This window comes from Triticum aestivum, chromosome 7D, assembly GCF_018294505.1.
Source record: "Triticum aestivum cultivar Chinese Spring chromosome 7D, IWGSC CS RefSeq v2.1, whole genome shotgun sequence".
NCBI classification, from domain to species: Eukaryota; Viridiplantae; Streptophyta; class Magnoliopsida; order Poales; family Poaceae; genus Triticum; species Triticum aestivum.
Genome location: NC_057814.1, coordinates 300396088 through 300409147, shown reverse-complemented (window position 1 = coordinate 300409147; position 13060 = coordinate 300396088). Strand labels below are relative to the sequence as shown.

Below are 13060 nucleotides of genomic sequence, written 5' to 3'. Positions count from 1 at the left end.
CCCTGGCTTGTATTATGATGCTTGTATGACTTATTTATGTTTTAGAGTTGTGTTGTGATATCTTCCCGTGAGTCCCTGATCTTGGTCGTACACATTTGCGTGCATGATTAGTGTACGGTCAAATCGGGGGCGTCACACTAATACCACCCAATGGCGACGTGGGCCCGTAAGCCACAGAGCCAAGTTACTAAAAGTTTACCAATGACTACACTCGACTTCGGCCAAGGAGTTGGAAAGGGGGGGTTCCTACAGGCAGTCGGCTCTGATACCAACTTGTGACGCCCCCAATTCAATCGTACACTAATCGTGCATGCAAACGTGTATGATCGAGATCAGGGACTCACGGGAAGATATCACAACACAACTCTAAAACATAAATAAGTCATACAAGCATCATAATACTAGCCAGGGGCCTCGAGGGCTCGAATACAAGTGCTCGATCATAGACGAGTCAGCGGAAGCAACAATATCTGAGTACAGACATAAGTTAAACAAGTTTGCCTTAAGAAGGCTAGCACAAAAGTAGCAACGATCGAAAAGGCAAGGCCTCCTGCCTGGGACCTCCTAACTACTCCTCGAAGCCGAACTCCACGTAGAATCATCCTCGGGATCTCTAGCTCCTGGACTCCAGCATCTGGTTGCGACAACTAGGTATAGAAAGGGGAAAAGAGGGAGAAAAGAAACCATGAGTACTCATCCAAAGTACTCGCAAGCAAGGAGCTACACTACATATGCATGGGTATATGTATAAAGGGCCATATCGGTGGACTGAACTGCAGAATGCCAGAATAAGAGGGGGATAGCTAATCCTGTCGAAGACTACACTTCTGGCCACCTCCATCTTGCAACATGTAGAAGAGAGTAGATAGTAAGTTCACCAAGTAGCATCGCATAGCATAATCCTACCCGGCGATCCCCTCCCCGTCGCCCTGTTAAAGAGTGATCACCGGGTTATATCTGGCACTTGGAAGGGTGTGTTTTATTAAGTATCCGGTTCTATTTGTCATAAGGTCAAGGTACAACTCCGGGTCGTCCTTTTACCGAGGGACACGGCTATTCGAATAGATAAACTTCCCTGTAGGGGTGCACCACATAACCCAACACGCTCGATCCCATTTGGCCGGACACACTTTTCTGGGTCATGCCCGGCCTCGGAAGATCAACACGTCGCAGCCCCACCTAGGCACAACAGAGAGGTCAGCACGCCGGTCTAAATCCTATGGCGCAGGAGTCTGGGCCCATCGCCCATTGCACATCTGCACGTTGCGAACGCGGCCGAAAGCAGACCTAGCCTAGCAGGCGTTCCAGTCCAATCCGGCGCGCGCCACTCAGTCGCTGACATCACGAAGGCTTCTGCTGATACCACGACGTCGAGTGCCCATAACTGTTCCCGCGTAGTTGGTTAGTGCGTATAGGCCAAATGGCCAGACTCAGATCAAATACCCAGAACTCGTTAAGCGTGTTAAGTATCCGCGAACGCCGACCAGGGCCAGGCCCACCTCTCTCCTAGGGTGTCTCAACCTGCCCTGTCGCTCCACCACAAAGTAACAGTCGGGGACCGTGAGGAACCCAGGCCCACCTCTACCGGGATGGAGCCACCTGTCCTTTCAGCCCCCTCATCAGAATCACTTGCGGGTACTCAACGAGCTGACCCGACTTTAGGCACCACATGTGCCATGAATATAAAGTATATAGTATATACCCGTGATCACCTCCCGAAGTGATCACGGCCCAGTAGTATAGCATGGCAGACGGACAAGAGTGTAGGGCCATTGATGGAACACTAGCATCCTATAATAAGCAGTAGGATAGCAGGTAAGGGTAACAACTGTAGCAACAATGACAGGCTATGCATCAGTATAGGATTAACCGAAAGCAGTAACATGCTACACTACTCTAATGCAAGCAGTATAGAGAAGGAATAGGCGATATCTGGTGATCAAGGGGGGGGCTTGCCTGGTTGCTCTGGCAAGTAGGGGTCGTCAACAACGTAGTTGGTCGGGGCACTAGCAGCGGCGTCGGTCTCGTAGTCTACCGGAGAGAAGAGGGGGAAGAAACAATGCAAACAGATGCATATCGATGCATGACATGACAAGTAACAGTGCTAGGTGTGCCCGAACGCGGTATGAGGTGATACCGGTGAAGGGGGAAACATCCGGGAAAATATCCCCGGTGTTTCGCGTTTTCGGACAGACGAAACGGAGGGGGAAAGTTGCGTGTTCGATATGCCAGGGTTGTGTGGCGGACGAACGGGCTGCGTATCCGGATTCGTCTCGTCGTTCTGAGCAACTTTCATGTACAAAGTTTTTTCATCTGAGCTACGGTTTATTTTATATGATTTTCTAAAGTCTTAAATCATTTAGAATTTATTTAATTATTTTTAATTCGGCATTATCCATAATAGTGCATGCTGATGTCGTCATGACGTCAGCATGACGTCAGTAGTCAACAGAGGTGTTGACTGGTCAACCTGACGTGTGCGTCCAGTGGGACCCACCTGTCATACTCTGTTTAGGTTAATTAGGGTTTAGCTACACTAATTACTTTTTAATTAAACTAACAAGTTAATCAGATTAATTAAATAGGATTATTTAAGTTAATTAGATAATTAATGAACATTTTATTTACTATTTATCTTTTTTTAATCTTTTTACATATATATTTATTTATTTTCTTAAATCGTTCTGGGGCTGGGCCCCACATGTCTGTGGCCCAGAGGTGCCATAGCGGTTCGGGCGGTAGCGGGTGCGGGCGCACCCGAGCGAGCGCTCGCCCGCAGGGCGGGACGAGGCCAGCGAGGCCGGGTAGTCAACAGAGGGGGACGCCGGCGGGAGAGCAGCAGGGCGGCGCCGGAGTGGGGCCGCGGGCCAGAGGGCGAGTGGCCGTGGCCGAGACAGACTGCCGGGACGAGGCACGGGCGCCAGGGCGCGGGGGAGGTCGACACGACCGCGAGTCGAGCCAGGGCGCCAGGTCGTGGGTGCGGTGAGCGCGGTGAGCGCGGTCGCGGGCGCGACCAGGGGCGGTGGTCAGAGGCATGCGCCGGTGCGGTGAGCACGTTCGGGGCCCGGGTCGGCGAGTGTGCACGGCGACGGAGGGGAAGAGGAGGAGGGGGAAAGGCCCGGGGCCTCACCGGGGTTCGCAGGGTCAAGGGCAGCGGTGCTCGAGGTGGGGGGACGGGGACGACGTGGGCGGCGTGGAGGCAGACCGGTGGGGAGGCGACGCCGGCGAGGTAGCGGGCGATCCGATGGCGGCGGCGACGAGCGGCGACGGGGTGGGGCGCCGAGCGCTGGGCGCCAGTTGGGAGGGGGTGAGGACGGGGCGGCGCTGGTGTGGCGGTGGAGCGCCGGTGTGAGGCGGGGCGGTCCGACAATGGTGTCGGGGGCGAGCGGCGTGCGCCTCCTGATCCAGATCGGGGGAGGGGAACCGAGCGAGTGGTAGAGATCGTGCGGGGGAGGGGTAAAGTGGACCGGGTGGTGCTAGGGTTTCGGCCTCGGGGTGGTTAGTAGGCAAGTGGGGTTGGGCCGGCCGACTGGGCTGAGGCCCAGGTGGGCAGGGGGTTCCTCTATTCCCTTTTTTTGTTTTCTCTTGATTTGCTTTTCCTTTTATATTTTTCTTTTATTTCTTTTCTGTTTTCATTTATAGTTTCTATTATTTTAGTTTTATAAAATACCAAGTTAGCACCTAAATTAGTATTACTAATTAGGCCACTGCCATAATTATTTTGGCACACTACTAATTGAGTTATATTATTATAACTTTATAAAAGGCATTAAATTAATTGTTTTGCCCTAAGCTTTGGTTATTTTAGTGAATTTAAATATTATAAGAAATGTTGGTTTCTCCACCATTATTACTCATGAATTATTCGGCAACACCCCAACATTTTAGTTTTAATATTTGAAAATATTTTATTGTTTGCTTGATTTTGAATTTGAATTCGAACCGGTTTTGAACTAACGCGAGATTAGCAACAGTAATCGAGGTGACGTGGCATCATTAACGTGGGATTACTGTAGCCTAATTATCCGGGCGTCACAGGTGTCAAAACCGGCGGATCTCGGGTAGGGGGTCCCGAACTGTGCGTCTAGGATCGATGGTAACAGGAGACGGGGGACACAATGTTTACCCAGGTTCGGGCCCTCTCTATGGAGGTAATACCCTACTTCCTGCTTGATTGATCTTGATGAATATGAGTGTTACAAGAGTTGATCTACCACGAGATCGTAATGGCTATACCCTAGAAGCCTAGCCTGTGTGAATATGGTAATGAATGTATATGTCCTTTCCGGACTATCCCCTTCGGTTTATGTATACACCGAGGGGATCTAGGGTTTACATGGAGTCGGTTACATAAGAAGGAATCTTCGATCGCCAAGCTTGCCTTCCACGCCAAGTAGAGTCCAATCCGGACACGGGTACAGTCTTCGGCCTTCATGTCTTCGCAGCCCATCAGTCCGGCCCATGGATAACAGGCCGGACGCCCGAGGACCCCTTAGTCCAGGACTCCCTCAGGTACCCCCGGTCCTAGAACCCCGACATTGGTTCAGGGGAGTAAATCAATATTTGAGGGGATCATTGGGTCCCTTCTAGCTCGACGAGAATGGTTCATACTGATGCGCTCATCCCCCCCCCCCCCCATGCAGGTGCTTGGGACGAGGATCTTGTGAGGAATTTTTTCCTCCCGGTGGACGCTGAAAGAATGTTGCAAATCTCTCTCTTGGTGCACCTGAATGATGACTTTATAGCAAGGTACAAGACCAAGTCTTACTCTTTTTAGTTCGGTTAGCTATTACACCGAATAGGAACATCAATTTGGGTCTAGAATCATTGCAAATGAAGGGACTTCTAATGTGAATCCAGTTTGGTCCGAGGTGTGGAAGTTGGCAGTTACAAGCAAAGTTAAAATATTTATTTGGCGCACTCTCAAGGGGGTGATCCCCTCGCATGACAGTCCTCTCCCACAAGCACATAAATGTTTCACTATCCTACCCTATTTGTCACCCGGGTGATGAAGATATTCGTCATCTTACGTGTACTCATGCACATAAAGCTTGGAAGGCTCTTGGACTATACAACATCATTGATCAAACTTTGGCTATGGACCGTTCGGGTTCAGTTGTTTTGGAAGAAATCCTTCAATGGCCGACAAGAAAGTTCCGGGTTCTTGGTTAGCTAGGCTTACAAGAAACGGTGGTTGTTGCATCTTGGTACATTTGGATTGAACACAGAGAAGCTAGGAAGGCTGTGCATGTTAAACCTCCTTTTAGTTCAGCCCTTGCTATCCAGGCACTTACAACCAATTATGCAAAGAAGAACCTTCAAGAGCAGGTGAATAAACCGGGCTGGGAGAAACCTCCTCCCGGTTCATACAAGTTGAATACCGATGCATCATATTTTGAGGATGGTTCATGATCGATTATTGATGTCCTTCAAAATAGCCGTGGGGAGGCGATCTCTGGTATAATTGAACCTTTCGATCATGTTACGGATGTGCAACCGCTGAACCTATGGCTCTTTGTGGAGGACTTAGTTAGTATGTGATATTGGGTGCTCGAAGATCATCGTGGAATCTGGCTGTCTTGAGCTCATCAATGCTTGCACATGATATTATGATATTTTGGCTCCATATTCTACAATAGTGGGGGCGGATTGATTTCAGTATGCTCATGCGGATTGATTTCAGTATGCTCATGAAATGTCATCGATTGAAAATGGGGGCATGTGGCCCCTCTCATCGAAAAAAATGAAATGTCACCGATTTACTTTAGGGATTGACCCATGGAAGCAAATAACTTGGCACACTTGTTAGTTAGACATGCTTATGACTCAAAAGTTTTATACGATCCTCCTAGCTTTCTATTATCGCATGTTCTAAATGATGTAACATTGTCAGCTATGCAATAAAGTGCCAAGAGGAGAAAAAATGTGTATTGATCGGGCGGGGGTTTGAGAAATAGGGCCACCGTCACGTGGACCGACACATGAGGGGTCGAGCCTATGTGGTCCGCGGACAAGTGGAGGATGAATTGGATTCTCTTGTGGTGTGTAATACGGATCATGGCATTGGCAGCACATACGGCTTGTCAATTGTGACCACCCTCCTCCCGCCAGCCAGCAACAAATTTTTTAGAAGAAAAGAAGATCCTAAAGCAAAACGCGAGTGGAACCGTGCATGGAAGATGTATCAAACGTTGGATGCAGAGGGTCCGGGTCCGGGCACGGCAAGGGTGTGGGGCGTGAGGCGCTGCAGCTGCAGCATCCGCGCGTAGCATCCGTCGGGGTGATGGTTGAGCAGGTGCGAGTGCGACCCTTGCTCCACCACCTTGCCGTCGTCGATGACCGCGATGGTGTGCGCGTTCCGCACCGTGGCCAGGCGGTGCGCCACCACGATGGTCGTTCGCCCTGACCCTGACCCGGCCCGGTCCAGCGCCTCCTGCACGCACCGCTCCGACTCGGCGTCCAGCGCACTCGTCGCCTCGTCCAGCAGCATGATGGCCGCCTGCTTCACCAGCGCTCGCGCGATGGCGATCCGCTGGCGCTGCCCTCCCGACAGCTGCACCCCGCGCTCCCCGACGCACGTCTTGTACCCTTCCGGCAGCGCCGACACGAACTTGTGCGCGTTGGCCTGCGTTGCCGCCTCCACCACCTCCGCCTCGGTAGCGCCCTCGCGGCCGTAGGCGATGTTGTCGTGGATGGTGCCGGCGAAAAGAAACGGCTCCTGCGGCACCATGGCCACCACTCGCCGCAGCGCCTTGAGGTTGTACTTGCGGATGTCCTTGCCGTCCAGGAGCACGCGCCCGGAGCTGGGCTCGTAGAAGCGCTGGATGAGCGCCAGCACGGAGCTCTTGCCGCACCCGCTGGGCCCCACCAGCGCCAGCGTCCGGCCTGCGCGGGCGCGGAGGCTCAGGTCCCGGAACACCTGAACGTCCGGCCGCGACGGGTACGAGAAGTCGACGTGCTTCAACTCCACGTCGCCCCTGGGCCGCTCGGGGACGGCTGCGGCGTCCACGTCGTCGGGCTCGATCTCCGTCTTGCGGTCGATGGTCTCGAACACCGACTGCATGGCCCGCCCGCCCTTGATGAAGTCCGGCGCCAGCGTCAGCGTCTCGGCGGCACCGTTGGCGGAGACCATGAGCACCATGAAGACGCGGATGGTCTTGGAGAAGTCGGAGACGCCGTGCTTCACCAGCCACGCAGCGTACCACAGGCCCAGCGCGTAGGACGCGTACAGCAGGAACTGCGCCACACCGTAGCCGATGCCGGCGATCTGGCCCTTCCAGAAGCAGCGCCGGAGCGGCCTCTGCAGGTTGGCCTCGAAGAGCCTCGTGATCTTGTCCTCCGAGTTGAACGCCGCCACGGTGCGCACGTTGGCCACCGCCTCCCCCGCAATCTGCGTCGCCTTGGCGTGCGCGGCTTCCAGGTCACCCGAGAAACCCTTCATGAACATCTTCTGCAGGACGGTGGCGCCGACGACGAGTGGGAAGACGGCGAGGAGCACGAGCGCGAGGCGCCACTGCAGGACGAACCCGGCCGTGCAGGCGACGAGCATAAGCGCCGAGTTCTGCACGATGATGGAGATGCGGTCCCCGATGGCGGAGCGCACGTTCTGGGCGTCCAGCGCGAGCCTGGCAGCGATGTGCGCGCTGGCATTGGCCTCCATGTCGAACCAGGCCATCTCGTTGCGGAGCACCGCCGTGAGCATCTTCTCGCGCACGCGCTTGGTGAGGTTCTCGCCCACCGTGTCCCAGAAGAGGTGCTGCACGGTGTTGAAGAGCAGCGCGGCGGAGGACATGCCGATGAGGAGGTAGCAGTACTTGGCGATCTCCCGGTCCATGTGCCTCGGGTCCGGCGTGTAGTAGATGCTGAGCACCGCGCTGAGGATGTAGGCGAAGATGGCGCTGAAGGAGCCGCATACCATGGACCCCACGGAGCCGGCGAGCGCGTAGCCCCACTCGGGCGAGTTCATCTTGGCCAGCCGCCAGAAGGAGCTGGCCTGCGCACGGAACGCCAGCTTCTCCATTCCCATTCCCATGCCCATGCCCATCCGGTGGGCGGCTGGGTCATGTATGACGGACAGGCTGAAGTCGGCGGTGGAGAAGTCGGAGAGGCGGCGGGAGTAGGGCGAGCGGCCGTAGGAGGAGTTGCGCATCATGATGGGTGAGCTGACGGAGTTGCGGGCGCTGGAGGGCCTTGCGCTGCTCCTCCTAGCGCTGACGAGGGCCGCCTCGTGCGCCTGCTCCTGCATGCGGATGAGCTTGGCGTACGCGCCGCTGTCCCCTCTGGCCATGAGATCGTCGTGCGCGCCCATCTCGGACACGGCGCCAGCCTGCAGGACGGCGACGAGGTCGGCCTTGCGGATGGTGGAGAGCCTGTGCGCGATGACCAGGGTGGTGCGGCCGATCATGAAGCGGTCCAGCGCCTCCTGCACGAGCTTCTCCGACTCGGAGTCCAGCGCGCTGGTGGCCTCGTCCAGGAGGAGGATGGCCGGGTTCTTGAGCATCGCACGGGCAATGGCGATCCGCTGCTTCTGGCCGCCGGAGAGCTGCAGGCCGCGCTCCCCCACCTGTATCACCATGTTCAAACATATTGACTTGTCAGTAGTACTCCTCTAGAGTCGTTTATATGGGAATTTTGACTGGAGGCCAGCTTAATTTTGTAGAATGTGACAGAATTGAATTGTTTATGGTGGAATTTTGACTGGGAGTAGAGCCAGGGCATGGTGCCATCCATGTGATGGGGTCGGTGTCGATGGAGTACTAGGGAAGGGAGCTTGGATCAGTAGCCCATGTGCTTGCTTGGATCAATTATCAATGGCAGCTTTTGGTCAAGCAAGTGCTGTACCACTGCCACTGCCACTGCTGAAAAAATAATAAAAGGAACGTACTACTGGACAAAGCATGCTTGAATCTTGTGAGATCAACTTGACATTCCTGACAAAACGCCGACCTGGAATTAGTTTACTGCTGGGCTGGAGCGGAATAAAGAGGCAGCAAAAGAGTAGTGTGAAATCATGGCCCATTCTCGGCTCCCCCTCAGCTGCTTGTGTTGTGTTTCGTGGTGAGAAAGGGACTTTTGGAAAATGGAGGAGGCAGGCAGGCAGGCAGGTACGTACTAACTGTTACCAACTCCTAATAGCATTTATTTTATTTAAATCAACATGCTCCTTTTTTTTGCAATGTAAAGCAACATGCTCCTAACAAACAAACAATTGCTTCTTCTTCTTCTTCTTCTTGGTGGTGAAATAGTATTGCACTAGTAACAATGGGCCCTGTGACTGTGATGGAGCCCAGTAGAGAAGGTGTCATCATGTGATGTTGTTGCCTAACAAACAAACAAATGGAGCACCAAGCATCCGATCTGAGCCGGGGGTATCTAGCTCCTCTATCTACTCCTCCACGGCAAAGGGGCCAATGATGGGATGGGTGTGATGAGGGAAAAAGGATGGTGGAAAGGGCAAAGCTATCTACTACTCCAGCCTAATGGCGCACGGATCGGGCGGATAAAAAGGAAGAAGCTAGCACGCGCGGGATGAATCTAATATGATTGCCGGAGTGACCAACGGACGGACGGACGGACCTGCGTGTCGTAGCCGTCGGGGAGCTTGATGATGAAGGAGTGGGCGTTGGCGACCCTGGCGGCCTCCTCCATCTCCACCTGGCTCGCCTCCTCCCTCCCAAGCAGCAGGTTCTCCCTGATGCTCGTCGCGAACAGCGCCGGCTCCTGGCTCACCAGGCCGATCTGCGACCGCAGCCACCGCAGCTTCAGATCCTTGAGCTCAACACCGTCAAGCATGATTTGCCCTGCTCGCATTTTAACAAGCGCCTACTAACTCACTCCTTCCAGTAAATTATACTCGAGTAAGAGACAAGGGAAAACTTGAGAGTCAGTCAGACCTGAACTCGGGTCGTAGAACCTCTCGATCAGCGACACCACCGTACTCTTCCCGGAGCCAGAGCTGCCAACCAGAGCGATCGTCTTCCCGGCCGGTACGCTTAGAGAGAAGCGGCGCAGAATCGGCGTGTCCGGCCGGGACGGGTACGCGAACTCCACGTTCCTCAGCTCCAGCCGCCCCGTCACCGACTCCAGCTCCACGCCTTCCTTGGTGATGCCTGGCGTGTGGTCGATGATACGGAAGATCTTCGCGGCCGCAACCCTCGCCTTGGCAAACGCCGCCATGCTCGGCGCCGACTGCCCAAGACCGCTGCTCGCACAGCACAAGAATCCATCAATGCATCTTCCCTTTCAGCGGCGCCAAGGTGTCCTCTCCTTATAAATAAATAAGGAGGAGAGGAGAGGAGAGGAGTAATAAGACGGAAGACTTACAGTCCGCCGATCATGACGGAGAACATGGTGGCGATGGCCAGCCCGCCGTTGGTGTGGTGGCCGCGAACGAGGTGCCCGCCGTACCAGAGGAGCAGAGCGTAGCAGCAGAAGACGGTGAAGTAGGTGCCGCCCAGCCCGAGGCCCTTGGCAAAGCCGTTCCGGTAGCCGATGCTCTGCGCCACGGCTAGCGCCTCCGAGTAGGCCTGCGCCACCCGCTGCTCACCCACGAACGACTGCACGATCCGTATCTGCGACAGGGCCTGCTCCGCGATGTTGCTGGCGCTGGACAGCGCGTCCTGGCTCTTGGAGGAGAGCTTGCCCATGGTGGCGGCGGTGAGGCCGCCGATGACGGCGATGAGCGGCACGACGGCCAGCGTGACGAGCGCGAGCTGCCACGCTGCGGTGAAGCCGACGACGAAGCCGGCCACGAAGGTGGCCATGTAGTGGATGAGGTTGCCGAGCTTCTCGCTGATGGCGTCCTGGACGATGACAGCGTCGGCGTTGATGGCATAGATGACGTCGGAGGTGCGCACGTCGGTGTCGAAGAAGGAGACGTCCTGCTTGAGCGCCGCCTGGAGGTACCGGATCCGCATCCGGGTGGACTGCCGCTCGCCGGTCCACATCCAGCAGGAAATCTCGGCCCAGGACGACGCCCAGATGGCGGCGCCCACGACGAGGAAGTAGAAGGCGTACTTGACGACGAGGCGGACCATGGTGTCCGGGTCGTCGGCGTGGGAGCCGAAGGAGTCGACGAGGTCGGCGAAGAAGCGGAGGAAGACGGGGAGGGAGCAGCCGTGGACGAGGGCGCCGAGCGTGCCCACGGCCATGAGGACGCGATCTAGGCCGTCGGCGAAGCGGAACAAGTCGCGCAGGGCGGCCGCCGGCGCCGGAGGGGGCGGCTTCTCGTCGGCAGGCGGCTTGGCATTGGGCGGAAGCTGCTCCGTCTCCAGTGGCGCGGGAGGCGGCGAGCGAGGAGGAGGGGGGGAACCAGACGCATTGTTGGTGCCGGTAGCTGCTGCCACGGCCGGTGCTGGCGTGGATTGCTCTGCTGCTTCTGGCTCTGGGTGCGGTGGGTGGAACAAGTGCGGGGGCTGGGAGGTGGAGGGGAGGTGGAAGGCCTCGAGCTCCGGGCGGGCCCACTCGTCGGCGGCGTTGGCGTCGGCGCCGGCGCCGTGGACGACGACGCGAGCCTTGATCTCTTCAGGGTCGCTAGACATCGGGACGGCAAGGCACGGAGGGGGAGCCGGACAACTCCTCCCTCCCTATCCCTCTGCTCTGCTCTCCTCTCCTCTGTTTCGCGCCTCCGTCTCGTCTTGTCAAGTGCGTGTGTGTGTGGGACTGGCAGAGGCTGCTGCTTCTCCTTCCCCTTCCTGCTTATAAGATGGGTAGGGATCTACAATGGGGACAAGGGCCCACCGTATTTGGCATGAATTATTCCCCTCTCTACGTCTCACCCCACCCCAAATCCTATTTATATACTCCACATTTTCTTTAACACGGTACAAAATGCACATACTCACAAACACATACATACACTCACATTCCTATCCATAATGTTTCTTTAGCAAAAGAATCAAATCCCATCTCTGTAGTAATTTGTTTACGTCCATAATCGTGAGTAAGTGGAAACTGCATGTTGAGCGCACTTTCCTTTTCCCACGACTTTGTCAATGAAGATGCTCACACGGTGCAGTGGTTCTTCTTTCGTGAGTTCCTACCAGCGCCGGTGTGGTGCCCTCAAATGACTTCTCGAGAGGCGTGCAGTGCACGTTAGAGCAACTTCAATACGTCCACCAAACGGATGTGCGTTTTGTCCGGTTTTTATTTGTTTGGGTCGACAATGCGTCCAACGCGATAACTCATATTTGCCGTACGGCCAGCTTGCTGTCATTTTTCAACCAATATACACATATTTTGCATAGTTTCATAAGCAGACAAATATAGCATAGTTCCACAACCTAAATAAATATATCTAGTTTACAAGCTGAACAAAAATTAAATGGTCTTAATTACATTTTAAAAACTACATCTATTGATTGCCAACATGAGCCCGTGAGTTTCCTAATCACAAAATTAATGATGAAATTGGATAAACTGTGCAAACGTTGCCGCTCCTCCATGCTCAGGCACAACATTGTCACCCTGGAACTGAAACCCTTGATCGTAGATACGTTTCGGGAGCTCATTCATGATCACACAAGCAGTCATCACCTCCCACAACTCCTTGGTGCTCCAAATTCTAGCAGGATACCGAACGATGCCCCATCGAGGTTGCAGAACACCAAACACGCTCGACATCCTTCCTACCACTCTCTTGCTCTTGAGCAAATCTCCTCCTCTTCACAATAGTGATCCACTAAGGACAGATACAGCCAGCTAGGTAGTATCATTTGTTGTAGTCTGGCTGTTGATATTAACATTCATCGGCGGGCAGTTGCCTTCGGCAAGCCTTGCAAACACCGGCGAGTGTTGAAGCACGTTGATATCATTGTGCGATCTGGACGTGCCGAAGAAAGAGTGTCAGATCCAGAGATCTTATGCCACGACCTCAAGTATGACAGTGCAAGCCTTGACATGGCCCCTATACTGCCCTTGCCAAGGAGAAGGGCAGTTCTTCCACTCCCAGTGCATGCAGTCTATACTGCCAAGCATCCCTGCGAAGCCCCTGCTGGCATTCATCGCCAACAAGCGGGTTGTATCTTCAACATTTAGCTCTCTCAAGTAATCGGGGCGAAAC

At 54.7% G+C, this 13060-nt stretch overlaps 1 protein-coding gene across 1 annotated transcript; it reads right to left on the bottom strand.

The window, feature by feature from the left end:
• Nucleotides 1-5901: 5901 nt before the first annotated feature.
• On the bottom strand, nt 5902-11683 carry LOC123168880 (ABC transporter B family member 1). Its single transcript, XM_044586743.1, has 4 exons — nt 10324-11683; nt 9894-10201; nt 9577-9800; nt 5902-8563 (listed from the first exon to the last, which is right to left on the bottom strand). Exons 1-4 carry the CDS (start codon nt 11538-11540, stop codon nt 6185-6187), a joined length of 4128 nt encoding a protein of 1375 aa, XP_044442678.1. The 5' UTR covers nt 11541-11683; the 3' UTR covers nt 5902-6184.
• Between the last annotated feature and the right edge of the window lie 1377 nt (nt 11684-13060).